This window comes from Lepeophtheirus salmonis, chromosome 2 (assembly GCF_016086655.4).
Source record: "Lepeophtheirus salmonis chromosome 2, UVic_Lsal_1.4, whole genome shotgun sequence".
Classification (NCBI taxonomy): Eukaryota; Metazoa; Arthropoda; class Copepoda; order Siphonostomatoida; family Caligidae; genus Lepeophtheirus; species Lepeophtheirus salmonis.
Window position 1 is genome coordinate 40475873 of NC_052132.2, and position 22897 is coordinate 40498769.

General features: G+C 31.8%; 2 protein-coding genes and 1 long non-coding RNA gene across 4 annotated transcripts; 2 read left to right on the forward strand and 1 right to left on the reverse strand.

Moving 5' to 3' along the window:
• Positions 1-970: 970 nt before the first annotated feature.
• On the reverse strand, positions 971-3535 carry LOC121113753 (uncharacterized). Of its 2 annotated transcripts, none has more exons than XR_011779069.1 (3): positions 3121-3535; positions 1562-3029; positions 971-1509 (listed from the first exon to the last, which is right to left on the reverse strand). It is a non-coding gene; the product is annotated as an uncharacterized lncRNA (long non-coding RNA). The 2 variants fall into 2 exon arrangements; XR_005863109.2 differs by having other exon boundaries at positions 971-2286; positions 2352-3029; positions 3121-3531.
• Positions 3536-7139: 3604 nt separating this feature from the next.
• LOC121113752 (uncharacterized) lies at positions 7140-10079 on the forward strand. The gene is made up of 3 exons (XM_040707608.2): positions 7140-7868; positions 8953-9138; positions 9578-10079. Exons 1-3 carry the CDS (start codon positions 7374-7376, stop codon positions 9812-9814), a joined length of 918 nt encoding a protein of 305 aa, XP_040563542.1. The 5' UTR covers positions 7140-7373; the 3' UTR covers positions 9815-10079.
• A 9443-nt stretch (positions 10080-19522) lies between these two features.
• LOC121113751 (uncharacterized) lies at positions 19523-22681 on the forward strand. Its single transcript, XM_040707607.2, has 2 exons — positions 19523-21560; positions 21622-22681. The coding sequence occupies exons 1-2, from the start codon at positions 21307-21309 to the stop codon at positions 22496-22498; spliced, it is 1131 nt and encodes a 376-aa protein (XP_040563541.1). The 5' UTR covers positions 19523-21306; the 3' UTR covers positions 22499-22681.
• Positions 22682-22897: the final 216 nt, after the last annotated feature.

The following is a 22897-nucleotide window of genomic DNA, read 5'->3' on the forward strand; positions in this document are numbered from 1 at the left end:
TTAGTATTGGGTGTATGAGTTAAAATTATAATGCACCTTTTTATCGATATTTTAAGGGGTCTAAGATGTGATCAAATATTTGCAGTTTTTCTATTGAATCAATCATCAGATACTAAAATTTGCGTTAGTAACTTTCGCCTTAAAATATTGTTCCTTAGGACATTTCTTCTTAAAACCATTTTGTCTTTAGGATATTATTCCTTAAAATATAAATAAATATGGTTTATACATCGTGATTGATTATTTTTGGTTAAAATTGATGTTTCCTAGGAGCCTTTTAATAAAAATATGTAATGTTTATTACTATCAAACGCATTAAATGGTCGGTTTCTGTTGAATAATGATGGAATCATGCCCGAAATTTCGATACATACATACCATTGAAATTTCACCATGTAATTAATTCGAAACTAGACATAATGGAATATTCATGTTAAGACTCATGGATTCACGAACAAACATAATATGACCCAAAATCATAATTCTATAATTTACCAACATAAAGCAACCATTTAATGAGTTTTATATTAATAAATAGTACATATTTTAATTTAAAAATTCAAAGGGCACATATGTACATTTCAACCAAAAATATACAATAACGGCGTATAATTCTTATTTATTCACATTTGAAGGCAAAATATCCTTGAGGCAAAATGGCTTTAAGACGAAATGTCCAAAGGCAAAATAACTTAAGGTGAAAGTAACTGGGACCCAAAATGTATTCCTATTTGAAGTGATAGATGCTGAACAAAAAGGAGTGAACATTATCACCACAAATCATTCCTCACATCTGAGGCTAATTTTATTTTACTTTAAGTCGATTACCAACATATTCTATTTTTTTGTCTTTTTTTCAAAAAAAAAAAAAATTTAAGTTTTTTTTTTTTGTAATATCAATCAAATAATGTTATTTTTTTATATAGAAAATAAAGTTTTATTTTCTTTTGGGAAAAGAATAAGCCTTGTTATAGTCTTTTTTAAAAATGAATTGTCACTATATTTCATTAACAATTTTCATGATATTTTTTTATATAGAAAATATTCGTTCCTTGTGTCTAGCATAAGGCCTCCAGTCAGTGCAACTTATCGGAATATCCTATGTTACTTGTCCGAATATAATAAATATAGTAGAAAGTTCTGAGCTTTTTTTCGCCTTATTTTGACCATAAATTAACGTAGTTAGGGTTATCCGATTGAGATTGTTCAAAACAGTTTAATCATCAGTTCCTGGGAAATGGAATAAGTGCTCACATGCCTGTCAACTCGACGATTTCCATTATTTTAGCAACATTTTCGACGTCCATATTACCAGAATGGAATCGTTCGAATCACCGCTTTGCTGTTGCATTCGATACTGTATTGGTTTCATACACAGAACAAAATTTTGACCGCCTGGTCCGCCTTTTCACAAAGATAGGTGTGATACTGAAGAATGTACCGATTTTTCTCTTTTTTAATTCCATTTTGGAACGCTGTAACACAGGATTGGCTCCACAAAACGCAAATCTGTAAATGAACTTTTTTTTAAGTGTACGTTTAACCTTTAAGCATACTTTACCTTTTTTATACAATGTATTAATCCTCATATATTTTTCACTAAATAAATCTAGCAAAAAAACTCATGACGTTTTATTTAACCTTATACCATTAATATTGATAGTTTCCAGATAATTGCTCTACCCCTAAACTGTCTATAAACATTAGAGTAGAATTAAATAGCACAGAGGAACAATTAGAAGGTCAAAATTTTCACCAATGAAATTAAGTCAAGAATATAGCTTTTCAAAGTCAAAAACGGATCTCAGTTTTTCTCTGGGTCGTCAGATTTCAGAAATATTTGAGATTATAGTAATTCAAGACTATTATCGTTCAGAGACATTTGTCATCATTAAGGCAATCATCAAATTGAAGTAAGATAAATAAAACTTATGTAAAGAGGTGTTTTGATTGATTCTGTATCCTTTTCTGAACTCGACATATTTGAATTTTTAGGCTGAAAAATGACACTCTTCTTGAGACCATTATAACTTATTCATCCTTCATAGTCATAAGCTCATTTTTATAAAAAAAAATACTCCATCTTTTATTTAAAAGAATCCTTATTTAAAAATAAGGATCTTCAAGGACATTAGTTCGATTTGATATTTTTACAGAGATAGTTTTAGGGGGTGTGCAAGCAAATATGGAACATTATCTTATATTGTTTACGATTTCAATGTCCTCATAATGACGTCATACCCCGTAATAAATAATCAATTTGAAATATCATCAAATAATACTGCACTGCGCACAAAATTAAAATAAATTAATTAATGATTGGATATATTTTGAATATTGAAATTTTCTACTCATCATGGATGGATCTCTTCATTGTTTCTATCCTGGAATCCCCTTTCCCAATGAAGGAGTCCGTTCTCCTCTCTTATGAATCCCTGTAGTTTTTCTCGGATGAATTTTCATCCTGTCGTCCCTAGGAGAATACGGATTTCCGAATAAGGGTAAGATCATCTCAAATAGTTCTGAAATCTTACAACCCAGAGAAAAAATGAGATCAGTTTTGGATTTTGCACTCAAAGATAAATTATATTCTTAGCTTAATTGCAGAGGGGATAATTTGGTATTCTCCTGTGTAATATGATCTGCCAGTATGTAAAAAAAAATCGAAAATGCACGGGGTCCCCCTGACAGTTTGAAAAATGTCTTGGAGGAGAGGGGCTTAGCTTTCATTACATTTATTTAGATTAACAGCTATGAGATGAGGCACATAAATACCTATCCATCTTCATCCCTCCAATCACATCAAGGATAATGAAATTCGGAACTGATTACATAATAAGGAATTAAACAATGTCGATCTTCAATTCTACTCTGAGTCCAACAAGGACTTTGACTTATTACTATGCAATAAATCTTCAGTGTAACTCTTCGACTTTCACGGACTAGTAATTTATGTACTTCTTCAAGAATAAAATATTGTTTTATTCTTAGGATTACAGCTTTGCAAAATAAAATAAAACTTATTCAAGCTGCAATTACAAAATTAACCATTAATTAGAGTATCAATCGTAATTACTTTCTTAAATTTTTATATTTCTTTAAACAAAGACTTATACTTACTACTATGTAACAAATCTTTAGCGTTACTCTTCGGCTTTCAGGCACTAGTGATGACTTTAAATGCAGATTTACTGTATTAAATCCCAGACGCTTCAGAGAGGATGTAAAAAGAGCAAAAAAAACAAAAAAAAACACAGGCTTCTCACATCATTTGAGAACGTGGAAGGCCAATAACAATAATTAAAAAAAAGAAAATCTTGCTATGTTATATAATAATTCTATATAGTGTTGTGTTCATTAGAACAATTGTCGACTTGACTTGAATAGTTGATTTCAAATTCGAAAAAAATCCGAGTCAATTTCATATTTTTCTTGAGTCAGCTTAATTTGTATTACTAAATCTCATCAAATATTTAATCTTTCGTGGTGCTGTCTTAGCTTCTCTGATCAATCACAATGCATAATGTGATTGTTGTAATATCTGAGATGTCATACTTGACATATAATACAATTTTATAACGAATTACACAATACTACTATATAATATTAGCTCATAAGTGGTCAGAAAGCAAAAAAAAAAAAAAAAAAAATTTTAGAAAGAGCCATAGTTAGTGTCGTTTCTATCCTTTTTAGAACCGAGGACCACGGTCTTGTCCAGTCTCACTTATTGGTCTAAAAAGAAGGTAATATCTATCCCTTATGACGGCATTGAAGTTTTTTTTTAAATTATTTCGTTATATAATCGAATAACTAAGTAAAAATATAATATGTTTGTGTTACATTGTATTATTATGAAAAAAAGAATCTTTTTTCTTAGATATGTTAATAAACCATTTACATTCTTAGGAAAAATTCCAAGGACAAGTCCTAAGACTGGATCGGACCGAATAAATAAGAAACAATACAACACTAGTCGTAGTGCCTTACATAATGAATTGTGATCTCCCCCGGGATCATCCTTCAATGCACGGATCGACTCCAAGTCCCTCTTTTCTCCTCTGATACTCAATCAAAAACAAACTCAACATAAGTGTTCTGTTAGTTCATATTTAAAATTGAAAACTGCATTTCTGTCCAGTTCTGTCTCGGTCCGGTCTTGTTCAGTGATGCATATCAGCTCTAAAACTTGCAAAGTTCGATACTTGATAACGTCTCTTAAATTATATTTCTTTTTTTTTAATCTGTTATATTACTCGTAGTCCAAAGGACCGGTCCTAAGACTAGAATGGAATGAAAAAATATGTATTTTTTAAGTGATAATAGTATTTTGAAATATTAAAATTCAATTAAATAGTTGATATATACCTAAAGATGTCATTGTACGGTCTTGAAAGTTTGCATAGGTTATCATCTGACTACATATATCATAACTTTTTCAAACTAACAGTATCGAAATTCGAAAAAAGTTGAAAAACAAACCGTTCTACTCCACACCTTAAGAAATGCAAAAGAAATTACTTATTCATTTCTCCAAATTACATCAAGGCTATTGAAAGGATTACATATTATATGTTTAAGGTTAAAGAGAAAGTATTCTCCAATGAATCTCTAATTTAAGCAAGATACGTATTTAAATACTAATAAGGGTATCTGGAGTTACTCTAATTCACAGTCCCTATACATATTATCTAATCAAATTAAGAATTATTATTAATTCATTGAAATACATTGTATATCGTACAAGGGAAGTATTATACATAATTAATGGATTATACTGTAGCTTCTTTTCTACACAGTTTATATTTAATGACATTTTTCATCCCCTTTTTTATTTAAAAATACTTTTCTCTCAAAATAAAAAAATTATCTTGTGTTAACCTTGAATGGAAATGCATTTTTTCAACTTATTTCTTCCTCCCTTCTACCTTAATGCCTTGTCCTTGACCAAAAAGTATGTATAACGTATATACATATACCTATAGACTTGATATATTTTGAGGAATGAAATTTAATTATAATTCTTCAAAAAAAAAAAAAAAAAATCAGGGTAAAAGTGTTTTCATTTTTGGAAATATATTGACAAAGGATACCAACTGTTATTTGATCTCATGGCCATAAGGCTATGTAGCTTATATGTGTCAGTCCTTATGAAGGACTCAAGACTGAAGTCTCGTCCAGTTCAGTCTCGGTCCGGGCCATTTCAATCCTGCATCCTTATATAGTTCGGCCTTTGATGACGTTAATCAATTTTTTATTTCTTCTTTTTTAATCAGTTCTAGTACTAACAGTCCGAAGAACCGACAGTCTTAAGAACTAGTCCTCAGAATGGACTGGACTAGACCAAATGAATAAGAACTGATACAATGCTAGAAAACACGTGTTTAATGACGTCAAAGTAATGGGTATCCGCCTGTTACGTTGTCTTCAATGCATCCCGACTATCTTAAAGGTATGCATGTAGTTCGAACAGGGGCGAGGGGCATGCCCATCAGATTTTCTCTATCCTCAATATTCCCTCTAAAAATTTGCTAATTACCATAGGTGTATCTGTCCTTAATATGGGGTTTAAATCGCTCCAGTCTCCCCGTCACGTCTCAATGGTCAGTTTATACAAAACCTCAAACTTTCAAACGTTTTTTCAAGGACAGATTATGATGTCGTAACATAATCGATTTGAATTATCATCATAGAGAATATATAAAGTGATAAAGTTTTACTTGACAGTGCTAGGAATTTTCTTTAGGACAGGTGTTGAAGAAAAAAATTATGACCTATTAAAATTTAATTTTAGAAAAAAAAATTTCACACCGGATTTTCCCAATAACATCCCATTTCTTACGACTCAAATAATGAGGCCCTTATTTCATGTAAGCTGTTTTTGGGGAAAGCTCTGCTAAAAAATATATATATTTTTTACTTTTGATATACAGTAAAATTTTTAAATATGTATATCAAAAGTTCCCGTAGCAACAGTTGACATTAAATCAAGCGGTAACAGCACTCTGAAGCAATTTTTATGCATCTATGCAACCCATTTAAAGAACTAATCTAACCCTCACCTTGAGATATGGTCAAGGGTATCAATTGCTATTTAATATTATGGGAACTCTACGTTTTGTGAGAGGAAACATTGAGGGACAGTTGTCTTAGAGGCCGCGCATTGTGCATAAGAGTGCCCCGCAAGGTGTGTCTACCTCAGGCCTAGTTCACGGTCAATTGACACTTCTTATAGCCACAAATATACGAGTACAATCTATACAACCTTTATTGTAACTCGCAAAGGAACATTGAATGCAAAATAATTTGCTAATTTTTGTGTTAATGAAGTAACGCTTTGACATACATAGACATATGTGTAGATACAAGAATATATGTTATATATCTATTGCAAAATATAGTGAAAAGGAAGAACAGTGCATAGAACTAATTCATAATAGCATTTCAGCTACTGCTACCGCACTGAAGAGGATTGCAAATGGCGTAGAATGATGATGTACGTCACTCATATATATGTAGTATGCGTTACATTAATATTCTATGTTAACTTATAGTTATGTAATATTATGTAGATATATATCATTGCACCCCCCCATGAAAAAAAAGAGCATAATATCACATCTTAAAAAACAAAATCGATAACCAGATTATACATGTACAGTCAATGAATAGCCTCACAATGCTACTGCATTCTGATTGGTAGTTTCCCCATTTATATATAATATACATACATATAATCTCCTTTCATTTCAGCCCATTGCAGCTATTAAAAATGCAGACAGTTATAACAACAAAAAGAAGAACAATAACAATAAGAAAATTCCAGACGGCGACGAAAGTAAAAATATATGTATGTATGTAGTATGTAATAATAACTACAGTACATAAAAAGGAAGAAAGTCTCGACCGGCGCTCGTCTGGCGAGCGTAAAAAAACTGACGTTTGATAACTGAGTCATTCTTATTCGACAATGAAAAAGAGAGAAGTGAGTTCTAGAGCTGTCGAATACTTTTGGTAGGGATCTAGAGAGAGTGAATTACTAGAGAATGCAATGCATTCTTGGGTCGATTGCATTGAAAAGGCGTGCGGAATTGTATGTATGTACATAAAATAAAAGCTTGTTTTTCTATGAATCTCTTTTTATCAGTCAAAATTAAAGAGCTAAGGGCTAGGTATCTCTCTGACTGTGCTAATTTTAATTATTATATACAATAGAGTGCGTCAAAATTCTTCCATTAAAGAAAATAGCGTTGGGGAGCTCCTCCTCTACAGGAGGAGAGATCCAATACTCCTTGGGCGGAGATGACTCCCCCGAAATTGAATCTACACCCTCCGAGTCCGGAGGGGCTGTGTGGGTGATACTTTTTGGACTCATTATGGTGATTTCCTTCATTGGAAACATCCTTTTCTTGAGCAGTTTAGTATTTCGCAAGCGACAACGGGCCAACATCCCCAGCAGTGTCCCAATCTCTAGTGTCTATAAACTTCATGGACTTTTTTTCATTTTGAATCTCATGAGTGATGCTTTACTTCTCTTTGAGTTTACACAACTCGGCGTGGAGCACGTCTTTCCATACGGAGTTTCATCCTGTCTACTCTATCAAAATGCTTTAAAACTCGTTCCCATAGTTCAAGGCTCCCTGGTAGTCCTTGTGGCATATCTCCCCATTATGAACCGTTCGTGGAGAACGATCAGAGGAGCCTTTGAACTTGGAGTCGTATTACTCTCAATCCCAACTACGTTTTTTTCTACTCTCCATACTTATTCCGATGGAAAAAAGTACTGCGAAGTACTTTTGGGAAGTTCGTCAGCTACATCTGCTTATCATCTCCTATATCTAGCTTTTTTCAGCTATTGGCTACCCCTCTTGGTAAATAATATTTCTAACATTTGTCTTTCATTGCACATATGGTGACCTGGGTCTTTCATTTACTTCCATATATTCTGTTTTGATAAATCAATATAAGTATACTAGTCAGTTATACAAACTGCACTTCTAACGACCTCCTTCCACATTACAATCTAAGAAAGGGTCCGTCTGTCTATGTACATCACTTTTGAAGGAAAGTGCGTTCTTTTCACATCATTAGCTCATCCTTACAAAGATGTATTTTCTAAAAATAGTTTTTTTTTGCATAATAGAAAATTAAGATACGCATGAAAGTGATTTCATTATTACTCTGTATACATTTGTCTGTCTAGAGACGGTAAAATAGCATAAATATAAACGAAAAGCATAAGTAAAGTGTGCACTGTGATGTACATACAATGTTCATTAAATCATAGGAGGCCCTTCCTACAATTGTACAATGCCCATAATTTGTTGCAATAATACTGCATTAAAGTTGAACAATTATGACTTCATTCTTTGACATTATTAATATAATATAATATGTCCTGTGTCAACATACAAACAATCTTTAACAAAAATCAAAAAATCCCAATTTATTGCCCCAATATTTCATAGACATATTTGAGTCAATTAAAGACCTTTTATTCAAATTTGTGGGATGGGTTAAGATATCTCAGAAATTTAGTTATCGTTTGGAACTTTTTTTTTTAATTTAAGATATGGGCTTTCAAGTAAAATCTATCAATATATTACTCTTTTATTGTGAAAATCAATTTTGGTTACTTTAAGTGCAGTTTACGAGACACCCAAAGGGGTATTGATAGAAATGAAGGATAATTTATGGCTCCATTTTGAGAAAAAACATTCTAGCTTGCTTTTATGTTGATGGGATGAGTACTATGAGACGCAATAGTTCCATGATAGTCTAGTAGTACTTCTTCCTTGCGTGCATGTTATTTTATTCGGTTACCTTGAAAAAAATGCCTCTCTTCAAACATGTACACATGCAGAGATTTTTGTATGCATTTATGATTGCGAAATGTGTCTTGCCATTTCCTCAAATATATAATATAATAAACCTTGGTTCCCTCTCTTTTTTCAGCTCTCATTGTATCCCATAGTCAAGTTAGGACGCTACGCAGATAAAAACACGGAGATCTCCGTCACGCTCTCTACTATAAGTTCATACTTTGTTCTATACTTCCTACATGCAGTTGTCGTCACGACAAGATACTCTCTTATTTTACTTAATGTACCATTGACGGATCATCAAATATGGATGATGAAAGTAAGTCATTTAAATATAAAATAAGGAAAAAGGCGATAAAACAAAAGCAATAATAATGAAACATGTCCTTCAGTTATGTCTCCCATTCACGCAACCTTCATCAAGAAAAGTTGAGGGATATGACTTTTGTAGAGCGAGAATAAAACTAATTTATCTCTACAAAAATCCAATTTAACAATATTGGAAGACAAAAAGAGTCATCTGCAAAATATGTAGGCATGATTATGGTTTTTTTTTGCTCCCCATGATTGCATTTACTACGTTAATTTACTTAACACTGTATCTCATAAGTTTTGTTCAAATCATAGCACAGTAAAAAGTTTTAAACCTTTCAGAATTCAATTTTTTTTTTTTCTAGTTTGATACTCTAGTCCCGCCTTGTCTCAGAGTCTCTTGTATTTTAACTTCAATCTAACTATTAATTAATTACTTTTCCTAGGTTGCGCAGTCCCTTACTTGGTTAATAGCTTATTTTTGGCATTTTGTTCGGCCTAGTTTAATCATTGTTTTGGATTTGGACGTCAAAGATACTCTCAGCTCTTGGTTCTGCCGAACCTCTAAAAATCTTCATTACGGAACTGTAACTCAGTTTGAAGACGATTCCGTGAAGGTCTTATCTGCCATGACGGCAGCGACCAAAATTCATACAGTTCAAGAAAATCATACAGTTATTTAAAATTCATTATTATTCAAACCTAAATTATATTATATACATAAATATATCACGAAAACGCATATAAAAATATATATTAATTATACATATTTGTAAAGATGTTGTAGGCTTGGGTAACTCATTGTGTACCTATTATCATTCTGTATTTTTAAATAATGCTGATCCATCACATTATTCTATAAAGTTACAATAATTCTTGCACTTTTTAAATGTTCACTTAAATTGAAATCACGAATAAATGTTGTTTTATGGAATAGTCTAAGAAGTATTTGACGCTTTTTTACTTATCGTATACTCTCATAAAATTCAAGTGAACCCACAATAAATTGATTTTGCCCATAGATAATCGTTAAAATAATCAAGTTGTGTATATGCAAGTGTAAAAAAATATACTCATAATTCAGCTGTCGCTGGGGGTATTATTTATCACAACAACAACAACAACTAGGCTACATCTTCATAAGTTTGTGTTTACATCATACTTTCTTTTTCTATCTCGGAATTGGATACAGCGACAACGGTATTTTGAAGTTAAATAATTGCAACTTTAATAACCATAACTTCGCTAAATTAACTGAAGAATATATTATGGGTTTAGGATTAGAGGAATCTTAATTTTTTCAAGACTTTTAGTGGACCTAGGATGAGGCTAATGATAAAGGACTGATCAATATGACTGGTTATTGCATTAAAAGTGGGGACAATTCAGGGGGGAAGTAAAGCCGGGGACCCCCAAAAAAAAAAAAAAAAAAAAAAAAAACTTGGTCGTTGTCTCCCCCTACTATTAAATAAAATTATTCTAAATAATTTTTTTTTAAACCCTATATTTTGAAGTCTCTTAAACAACAGTGAAAAATCTTACTTAATTATATTAATTTATTTGAAAATATGAAATTAATAGGAAGAAGGCAAAGTAATTGTAATTAAGGCATGGTTTTTCCATTATTCACATGAACTAGTAACTATGGATATTAATTCCAGATAAATAGACTGGTCATTTATATATGGATCATTCATTGAGAATTTGGCACAAATTTGATGTCATCTGCAACCCAATCGATCTCATAGTTATGACGTCTTACAAAAAGAATTGAGTCAAATGATTTTTTTTTTAATAATAATTTTTTTATAAAAATATTACAAAAGTTTTTTACCGTAGTAGATAGGTTTTTATTTACATATCATTACTTTGGTTGACGATAAATCACTTATTAAAAATTCATCAGAATACTAATTTATTTATCTCTAAGATGATTCAGAGTTGGATTGATTTATGAATCCAATATTTCATTTCTGAGTAGGACTACTATCAGTGAGATCACATAACAAATCAGGGGGCTTTTTTTAAATTTCAAAAATCTACAGCTACTCAGAAAAAATATAATTTTTTTGAAAAAATTTCAAATATTAAATTTTTTGGAGAAAAATTTCCAAACTTCATGGCTATTAAGAGAAAATTAAAATTTTGGGAAAAAAATTGGAAAAATTAATTTAAATTTCAAATATTTAATTTTCTAGTAAACATCCAAAATTCCTTAATTGGAGAGGGGGTACAACCCCTTCAGTCAACCCCCTGCCAACGCCACTGCAAATTTGAGTCAAATTTGTTTCCTCGTGAAAATTTCAAGTGGAATGACACATATTATATATTCAAATATGTCTTCAAATCAAATTACAAGCACTCATTATAGGGTTTTTTTTGTAAAGGAAAATTAATTATATCCTATATAAATTACCTATTGTGAATATGTAAATATGATTAAAAATCAATTCCAATAGGGCTCTTAAAAGGAGGAGTTTAATTTAAGACATGGGTGTATTAAATATTTTTAGGACCTAGGGTTGAAATATGATATCCAAAAGTTGAAACAAAAGTTATCAATAACATTTTTGAAGTAACGATAAATAGTTAATATTAGATGTATATATTACAGCAGACATAGCTCGACTTGCGAGTAATTTGGTTGTAGAGTATTATGAATTGACCAACTAATGACCATTTTCAACTTTGAATATGTAAACTGATGCCTTGGGATGCAAGATGGTCAATTTTACTTCAGGGGTGAGATAATGCTGATGCAAGAACCATTTAGAATATAAATAGAATTTTAATTAATTAATTATTGAATGAATAGTAGTATAATTAATTTAAAGAAGTAAGGTTTTAGTCAGTTATGGTCTAAGAACATAATCATTTAGCAATTCTTTGACTCATAATCCAAGGTATTATTTCATTCAAGTAATAACTTTTTTTAGAAATAAATAATACTTAATTCACAGGTACGAAATTTTTTTGACGAAAAAAATAAATATATATATAAACAAACGAAATACTATTCGGAAATTCAAAGGATATACATTTATAATTAGGTTGCTAAATAGGAATTCCCCTTAGATAATGTGCCTCAAAAATAATTAATAACTTAAGAGGTAAATTTAAGTTTCTGCGTAACATCAATTATTTTGATAGAGAGAAAAGATAGGATTTACTCTTTGGTGGCAATGTATTTGCTCAAGTCAACAACACGGTTTGAGCATCCATATTCGATGTCATACCAAATTTCCAATTTGGCAAAGTTGTTGCTAAGTTGAATACCAGCCATGGTATCAAAAATAGATGAACGGGGGTCAGATGTGAAATCGCCGGAGACAGCTGCATTTTCAGTGTATCCTAAAACACCCTTCATAAGTCCTTCAGATTACTCCTTGATTTTGGTACAGATTTCCACGTATATAGCTCCCTTTTCCTAATAATTTTATTAATAGTCTATAGGCATTAGGCTCAATATTGACCCTAGACATATGTAAATAGTAAGGACGCTGACAAACGGTTGTTATGTGTGCTCTTTCTTCTTTTTTGCTCATTATTTAATAGACCGACGTGGTGTTAGTTTCTCCCTCTGAAGTAAGCATTCTCGCCTACCTTTGGTGTAAATTGTTTTATAACCCACAATAAAATAAAAATATATAAATGATAATAAGTGTATTATATTTTCCATCTACTAATGCTATTTAAATGTAGAAGGTTCTTTTCTTTATAATAGTAATTCATTTTCTCTCCCTAAAATCATATAACAGGTAGCTGATATTAACAAGGCTCTTAATTGAGTAGAACCATATGTCTCGCTCCTGTCTTCTCCTAATACTCTTTCTTTCCTTACAATAATTTCAACTATACTGATGAGAGTGACCAATGGAATTTTAAAACATGTGTTTATGGGTTAAGTGGGTGACCATACTTTAATTTCAAAGTAAAGATGAGTCGTGGTCCAAAAAGTGTAAGAAGGTTATTAACATTCTGAAATCAACAAATCCTGCATAGTATTAAAATATTTTATGTCTGTTCGTGTGTCATGAACAAAGATGAAAATCCAGTGTAGAATACGCTTGTTAAAAATTAAAACCCAAAATCAACATGGTAACCCTGTTTTGAATAAGAGCAGCTTTTCTGTAATGATATTCCAATAGATCAGCTGTCATCAGCTGTGACGAGGGAGGAGGGGGGAAAGAAATAAACAAAGACATTTGCTAGAATTACTCCGATGTTAATCCCCAATTCTACTCTGAGTCCAACAAGGACTTTCAATTATAACTCTGCAACAAATCCTTAGGGTTACGCTCTGTCTTTTATGAGCACACACGAACGTTCAAACAGGTTTTAAATGTAATTGAATCTATTTACGAAAGGATTCTCAATACTCAAGAATTAAATAATAATGACAACTTCGAAGGAAAATAAAATTCCTTCTTTATAATACCAATTACGGATTAACAGGCCAGCTATAAAATACACTGGGTTTACATTATTGTTGATGTCCGTCCCGCTTAGAAAAACAATAATAAAAACACATTTATTTAAAAACGGAGACAAATACAGACTTTAGACATAAAATAAAAGTTGTTCAGAGTTCTAAGTTACGTATCTAAGGCTATGTTTCATTCTAGTCCGATTAGATTCCTGGGCTCTGGAGGACAAGTTTGTTTTTTTGCAAAAAAGTAGATTTTTTCATAAAACAAGATCAATTCTTCGTGTCTCAAAGTTTTTTTAAGGTATGGGTTGTCGATTTGAAAATTTACCAAAAAAGTTACAAATCCAAAAAACGAATTATTGCACTAACAGAACGTAAATTAAATACAAATTAAAAAAGGGAATTAGGAGAAAGATGAGCGAGTTAATCTTAGTATGTATCTTTAATCCTGATTATGGTTGAAGGACGAACATGGTAAGTTAGCAATGCCAATAACATTGAATAAATGACAGGGTCAAACATTTGAAAAAATTGAATTATAATTACCGAAATCAGTATTTCCACATGGTAAATTATTTGTTGTATTTTCAAGAGTGTCAAAAGGGGTGCAGGTTTGATTATATTTACATCAAATGGACAGAAACAACAAAAAATGTTGTAGGCAAGGAGTTTTTACAATAGATCACTTGATGTCAATGGATCTTGGCATTGTTTGTCTTCAGGATATTAAATGAGATATATCTTCTTCTAGCTATAATAATTTGCTTATCTAAAAGATTTCATTATTTTTTTAGTGGAAATGATTCTAATAGAGGAGTCTTGACTCTTATTTCAAAGAAAATCACAGAGGTTTTTTTGTGTTAAAGAGTTACCAAAGCGATTGCATAAAATTCGAATTTATTTAAATGGGATGAGTTTCAGTATCATAAATGCCTATGGGCCGAATGAAAGGTCTACTTCCTTTATTCAAGCAATTTTTAATAACCAAATAAAAGATTCAACTCCGTTTGTCCTACTGGGGGATCCATAAATTTAATTAACACTATCTAAACCTTACTGCTCTACAAAATATAATTCTTAAGTTCAATCATGTTGACTTGGCAAAAAAAAATAAGTCCGGAAGAAAGCATTTCTTGAAGGACAGGGAATCAGTCTTTCACAATTGACTTGGCTTTGATTTCTCCTACCTTGACTCATATTGTAAAAAAGTATTTTATAAGCCTGAACCTTCCTCTGGTCATAAATTGATTTATTTGGAATGACACATAACTAATAAAACTTCTCAATTTAGGATACCAAAATGGTTGATAGAAGACGATAAATACAAAACAAAATTAAAAAAAGAATTACTGGTACGTTTTAATGACTCTTTTTCATCCAATCAAAGCAAGACAAAGGGTCATAAGAATAATTCATTCAACGACTTCACGATTTCTTTTGGAAAATAGGAAGGAAACAATGTCATATGCCAGTCAATGGATAATGTTCTTAAAAATAAATCAATTTTTGCGCGCATGTATTTTGCAGATTCTTTGACTTTTTTTTAGAACTGCAGAAATTGCTGAGGCCAAAATGAAAGAAAAAGTTGATTTAGAGGGATTTGCGTGCAGAAGGCTTAAGAAAGACAGATTATCTTCCCCCGATTTTAAAAAAATTATTCATGAAGGAAAAGTTATAACTAAACCGGTAGATGTGTTGGACTACTTTCATTCCCATTTCCAAAACATTGTTGGCACAAAAAGAGACCCCTTTTCGTGCAAGAGAGGTAATTTCCACTGTTCAAGGGAATTATATCGTCTCCAAATATATTATTTCTAACTATTTCTTTCTTTATAGGAAAGTATTATAAGAATGATAAAGCCTGTGGTACAGATGGAGTCTCGAGTAAAGTCTATTCAAATTTTAGCCATTAATTCGTTCCGTATCTTTAAAAAATTCCGAAAAAAGGAAATGGGACAAATAAAAGCAATTGGAGACCAATTACTGTTCTCAATTAATCATATATGATTCTCTCTGGAGTATAGGCTAAACAGATGTAACCAATTCTCAATAAAAAAAATTAGGATTAAACAATAAGGATTTTGAAAGAATTGGAAAATGTCCGATGTTTCACGCTATATTGTAGCTTCAATTGACACAGCGGAAAGTAGGAAGAAGTTTGGAGCAATAAAATAACAATATACTTCTACAATGCATTCAACTCTATTTCACAAAAATCTGTAAAAAAGTTTATTCCGAAACGGTTTTTTTAAAACTCCGTACGTACCTGGGTAAATAACAGCACTTCGATGATCTCTTTGGATGGACTAGAAAGCCAGCCAATCATCTTAGAAAAAATCCTATTGTCAGGGATGCCCTCGGCTCCACTTCTTTTCCTAGCTGGAAATGAATGACTCGTTTTAGGTGTCACAAAGAAGTATAGAGGCTTTGGGATTAGCTTCGAGGGATCTCAGCACATTATTGATTTGTATGCAGATGATGTAACTTTAATAGTAGAGGCAAATTCTGAGTCTCAGATAATTGACAGAATAAAATTCTTACTGAATTATCTTGGGAAGTTTCAAGAAAAAACAGGATTGACAGTGAATAAAAATAAGACCTCGATGTTACTTTTAGGCTCCTGGAAGCCTTAAGAGGATCTTAAAGTCGGAAGTTGTAAAGGTGGAAGAATAGTGGAAATTTTGGGTATAAAATGGAATAACAGTGGAAATTTTGGGTATAAAATGGAATAACAGTGGAAATTTTGGGTATAAAATGGAATAACAGTGGAAATTTTGGGTATAAAATGGAATAACAGTGGTATTCATGAAGATAACTGGAACGAAATTCGTACCTCTGTCAACATAAGATTTATTTTTGGAAAAGATTCAACCTTCAAAAAATAGTTGACTTTTTTAACAATTTGCTTATACCTTTTATTTAATATAATGCTACAACAAGTCCGCAACTAGCTGAAAAAGCTATTTTAGAAGAACAGTAATGGATTCATGGTTTGTTTTATAAGAATTATATTGGAGCTATGAAAAGACCTAAATCACATATTAGTTGGTGGAGTAGCCCAACTATCTCGTATCGTTCCGAAAATGTATCCGAAATTTTTGTGGATATTGCAATAAATCCAACAGTAGAATGGAGAAGAAGTATAACGAACCGAGAACTGTACATTTGGCTTATGATAGCGACTAATCTAACCAACAAAATTAAATATTTAATTTCTCCAGTTTGGGGCTCTGCTCAGAGAATAATTTTGATGCTCACCCCTACATTTAGAAATGACTTAACCATTGATATAATTCGACAAAATATAAATAAAAAGCTCTTTTTTAGAAATTTATAGGATGCCTCAATTTTAGAAGAAACTGTTCATAATTTAAATTCGAAGGAATGGCTAACCGATGGTAGAATAAAATTTCCACTAGTTAATTTTTTCAAAATATTATTTAATACCATGCCCGTGGCACGTTAAGATGGTCCCCCTCTACTTTGATGCAGCTGCAAAGGGTCTCTGGGAGCTGCATAGTTAGCGTTTGGGCCTCCCTATGGGTTGGTAAAGAAATATAGTGTCTTCTTTGAGGAGAATAAATAGTGATAAAAATTTACTGTGAAAGTTAATAGTCTCCACAGATTGTATTAAATATACTAGGACTTGCAAGGACTGTGAGAAAACTATATAATAACACACTTCATGCGTTTGTGGGCTGCCTTGTCATCTATATTCTTTAATATTTTGTACCCATAAATCTAAAAGGGCTGACGAATGGGGAAGAAAATGAAGAAGGGTGGAACTTCTGAGTTAAAAAGGGCTCTGGACTTTGCAATTCTTAATTGTAAAGCCCTCATCGCCAGCGGACTAACTATCAGCCTATTCGGGACGATGAGTTGAGAGGTATAATATTGGCAGCTTCAATTCCTTAATCAGGATGTGGACTCATAGAATTTTATAGAAGAAGAAATCTGGTACCTTTCATCAACTTCACTGAATCATAGAAGTATTTTAAAAAGGGTGTTAAGAAATTTTGAACAAATGTTTATCATGATGTTAATTTGCATGTTTACTGTCGTTTTTTAAAGATTTTTTTTATAGAATATTTGCTGTAATTCTACACTGGAGCACTAACTATAAATTGTTTATTTATGTACTGTTAACGCAATTACTCGGGTTTATTTATACATGTATGTTCTATATAATATATAAACCAAATAAAGAATGTTAAATATAAAAATTTACCTATTATATAATAATAGTAAGTCGTTTTAGTTTAGAATTTTAACATAAATTAGCTAAATATAAATAAAATCTTTTTTAATTTTTCATTGAGTATCTTTAAGATAGCGTGTTCGTCCTGGTTTAAGAATTAAAGTTCGAAAAGTTTGAAAATCGATATCTTTATTGTATTTTGCAACCTTTATTCCATAAAGAAGCAGATTAAATGCCCATAATCAGTTGTTAGTCTGTCAGTTCTTCCCAACTATGGAATTATTATTCAATAGTTGTTGATAATTGTTCACAGCTAAACTAAGAGCTAATTCAAATTCAACCAATCAATGTTTAGAAAATCAGAAGAATTGACACCTGACAACAACATATTTCGTTCTCTATGGTGACTATATATAAAGGTGAGGCAACAAGGATCTTCTAAGACAGTCTGGTTGGCGTTAGCTGACTCAACTGACGTCACTGTTGCGGCAGTTCAGACAATGCCATTGAAGTAAAGTGCACTAATTTGGATCCGTTTAGCAAAAATGGCATCATCTCGTGGTTCAAAGCGTGTTTTTGCCATGTTCTGCTGTCCCAATCTACGGGATGTCCAGTATTTTGCATTTCCACAGAAAAATTTGATGCTCCAGCGTCTTTGGATCTCAGTCTACAGGAGAAAAGATCCAATTATATTAAGAATGCTAAGAATATGATATGCGTTTTACAACCAATGATTTTGAGCGGAATCTCTCTTCTTGACTTAAAGGCCAGGAAAAAAATTAAAAAGTGGTGCAGTCCCCTCACTCCATATTCCCTTTGCTTCTCCCAGTTCAGATGAACCCAAATCCTCCAGAGATATTCGTAATCTCCATTCGTTCAACAAAATCATTATTTCAAATTATCAAGGATAATGGAATGAAATTCATTTTAACCACTCATCTAAATCAAGATTGTCTGGAGAATGTATTCTCACGGATTCGTGCAATCACAGGGAACAATACTCATCCATCCCCAGTGGAAACCCTTTGAAGACTAAAAGTAATTTTAATTGGAAAAAATTGAAGCTGTTGAAGAGGAGTTAAATGATGAGGATGATGGTGAAATAGTTACTAAATTAATAAGAGTCACTTCTTTTTGTCAAATATACAAGAAAATGAGCATGATAAAGATGCAATTGAATCATAGGAAACTTTAGAAAATTTTGGACTTCTTGAAACTCTTGAAGCCGAAAAAGTAAATACAGCAGATATAGAAGAATCATCTCAAGTTTCCAAGGATTTTTCAGATCAGGGTCTGGCTTATATTGCAGGACTTTTTGAAAAAAAAATTTAAAGACATTTATCAAAATCTAAGGAAAATGGCACATGTGACTTCGGATTTTATGAAGAAACGTCTAGCCCTTGGATTGAGTTTGTCTCTAAGGGAGGCCTTACGATTCCCACGTGTGAGTTTTTAAAATTTTGTCATTGTCTGGAAAAACATTCCAATACTTTTCATTGTAACCATGAAGACGCAATTCACAAAACCCCAAAGGCTGCATAATAAAAAAAGCACAAGCGTAGAATTTCCTTGCTGCCTCATCTTTATATATAGTCACCTTGATTTTTTTAATAAGTTATGTAAAGCTATGCTTATTTTTCTTTTTTAAGTAATCCAAATTTTAGTTTTCATCTTACTATTAATTTTAATTAAATTTTCAACTCTTTATCTCACATAAAACCGGATATTTTCCTAATTTATAATTAAAAAGTATCTGGACAGAACGTAAAAGCAGACGTATTCGAACAAAAGAGACCTTCTTTTTTCGAATATGTGCTTAGTTATATGGAATCAGGGAGTTCAAGTTTTGAAATCAGTTCTGCCAAGGGATTTTTAATCTTACAATGTGGCGTCATCAGATGTATGACGCCATTCAATCGCAATCCCAAAGTTTTAAAATAAGTTATGTTAAATTCATAATAATGCATGTAATTGTAAACAAAAATGTTGATTGACTTAAGATCAAGCATCAATTGTCTAATTCAATTCTAAATTAGACTTGTTAAGATGATAGAAGATTGATGTTTGATGACGTCCGGAGTAGACGCATATGATGATAACAATTATTAAGATTGTTCTATGGGACGGATTTTGAGACGGAAACACAGGGGGGCTTCAAAACTTTGGGACTAATACGTTACAAGTTTTGATTGAAGTGGGAAATGCAATGTGTGGCGCGAGGTTGATTGAAAAAGCGTGAGTCTTGATATTTATTGGACTTTTATTTCATTAATGATAGGATTGCTACTTCTACATATTATCAAGGACTAAGTCCTTGATATTATGTAGTGTATAATATTTGAAAGTTTAATTGGAATTAGTTATATGATTTACATAGAGGATATCATAAATATAGTGTGTGGATTGTGGGATGCATATAGATATAAAATATATGTACATAGACTCTAACCCGTTAAGGGAACATTCAATTCGTGAAAATGAATATTTTGCCGATATTAAATGAAACATGATACTTAGTTGTATTATAATATGCTCTTGTATGCGTTTTACTCAGCATGAATTATTTCCTACATACTAGTATTGATAGAAAATACTAATGATAGACAGTTAAAAATGTGATAACTACGCCATTGACCTCACTTAATACATTAATTGATATTTTAAAACAACTTTTTTCATCCAGTGCAATGCTTAGTAGGATTAATTCTGTAACTTTCATAAATTGCAATCTATACGAACATGTGTTTACAAGGCCGGTTACTTAAATAAATGCTTTTTTAAACATAATATCCCATTACATAACGTAGTGCGTCAATATAAAAATAATCTTAAACAAAAATCTATTTTTTACTCCATACAGCACAATATTTCATAAACATATTTTAATCAATTGTAGGCTTTGCACTCAAATTTAGGGATTTAGTTAAGATGTCTAAGAATTTTTAGCAATAGTTTAGATACTTTATTTAAATTAAAAGATGACCTTTACAATAAAATTTATCAATTTCCCATTCTTATATCGTGATGATCAATTTTGGCTATTTTAAGTTCAATTAAAGGCGCCTCTAAAGGCTAATAATAATAATTTGTCGATAGAAATTGACAATAACTCGTGGAAGAATACAAATAACATCTACAAACAATTTGAAGTAAAATTCTTCGTATCATGTTTTTGTGTTGACGGGCACCTTATACTGTATAGAAAAACATGACCAAATAATATATGTGCTTTGAGGTAGGGAAGACTGAGCCAGGTTGCCAAAAAAAGAATATCATTGAAATGAACCTCCCAACTTCCTAAACACAAGAAGATGATGTTCTATATATGTGACGCATAGAGGCGCTGTAATAGATAAATTGTCTATATAAATGTTACGTAAGAAAAATATATTAGTTGAACAACGTACCGGCCTCCCTACTAGCACTATATTAAAAGAAAAGAAGAATACATTAGAAAGAAGCGCCATCTACTGAAATTCTTCTTTAGTAAAACAATAAACAAATGGGTTTGAAATTTCAATTTGTTTGCAACTTGCCATCAAAGGAAAATGTCTGAGGGTGATCCTAAAATTATAACCTTAGGGACTGAAGAATCCCGGGATAGAGAGTTCACCATTGATAATGTAACATTAGTCCGCGACAGTTTGGGAGAGATTCGAGTCAAGTGCTGGGGATGTGAGAAAATCTTTGAATTGGGTCTGATCCAGAAGCACCTCATCGCTGCTCATAGAGGAAGTCAATGTCCGGGTAAACGCTGTGGTGGATTTTTGATTGTACCATCCATGAATCTTCTAATGTCAATGTAAGTATGATATGTATACTGAAACTAATTTTATAATATCTAAGTTGTTAATTTAATGTAGGCATTTAAAGGTACATCACTTCGACACCACTTGTCCTCAAGGCCACATTGTCAATTTGCTCAAGTATGATCACCATATTGTTGAGAATTGTAAAGTAGAAAAAATCCAAGATGTACGTAGTAACTCCATTGTATTCCCCTGTGATGAAGTCCCAATCAAAAAAGTAACTGGAGAGAAAGGAACGTATTATTTTGATGGTGAACTCGTTGTTGTCGATGGAATCAATTACTGTATTCGAAAAGATGACTTATCCATTTTTGTGGACTGTCCTTTTTGCGAAAAAGCATGTGGACTCAACATAATTGGATCTCACATAATAGAAGACCACTCTAAAGATGAAGTCATGCCATGCATTGCTCCAGAATGCCCCAAAAAGTGTATTAAACCAATCAATCTAAAGTACCATATTTTAGAAAATCACGCTACTCTCCGCTGCAAAGAATGCAAATGGCTTCTTACTATTGTGGAAGTGCAGAACCATTTAAACAATTATTGCCCTAATCGGTTGAAGGATACTGGCCCTGTACTCCCGCGTAAATATCCAACATTAGCTTGTCCGTATTGTTCTATGGAGGTCTTGCATCTCAATGATCATATCAAAAAACGGCATCTTCACCGAATCAAATGCTTCATATGTAATAAGTATTTCAGAAAGTCTCAACTAATGAATCATATGGCTAAACATCACAAGGATAATAAAGAACTATATTATAAACGTTGTTCTATTTGTAATGCTGATGTGATAAAGCTGGATAACCACATGGAAGCGATGCATGGCCAAGGACGTGAGTCAAAGAAAATGGAAGACAAGACTCTATTGTCGCTTGAAACTAAAGAAAATAAAGAAGAATCAACCATGTCAGATAATTCTTCATAAATCTATTTTTTCTTTATACAACTTGAATTCAATTGTTATCAGTGAACAACTACTGTAAATGTATTCTTATTACAATTTATCGAATTTCAATACATCTTAGTTTTATGATTCAAGTATTATTTCCCCAAAACGAGATCTATACTATCACAAAATTTATAAAATATATTATTTGTAGTCACATAATATTTTGTATGTATGATTTTATTCCAAGTTTTCTTCTCTAGAGGGTATGCTTTAAATATTGAAGTTAATTTTGTTTTATACATGTTTTTTTTTTAAATTTATTCAAACGTTAATTGATAGAAGGATCATTCTTCTATAATTATCATACTATGTTCACGAGGAAAATAGATCATGACCATAAAAATATATATATGCGTCATAAATTTGAATCAAAAT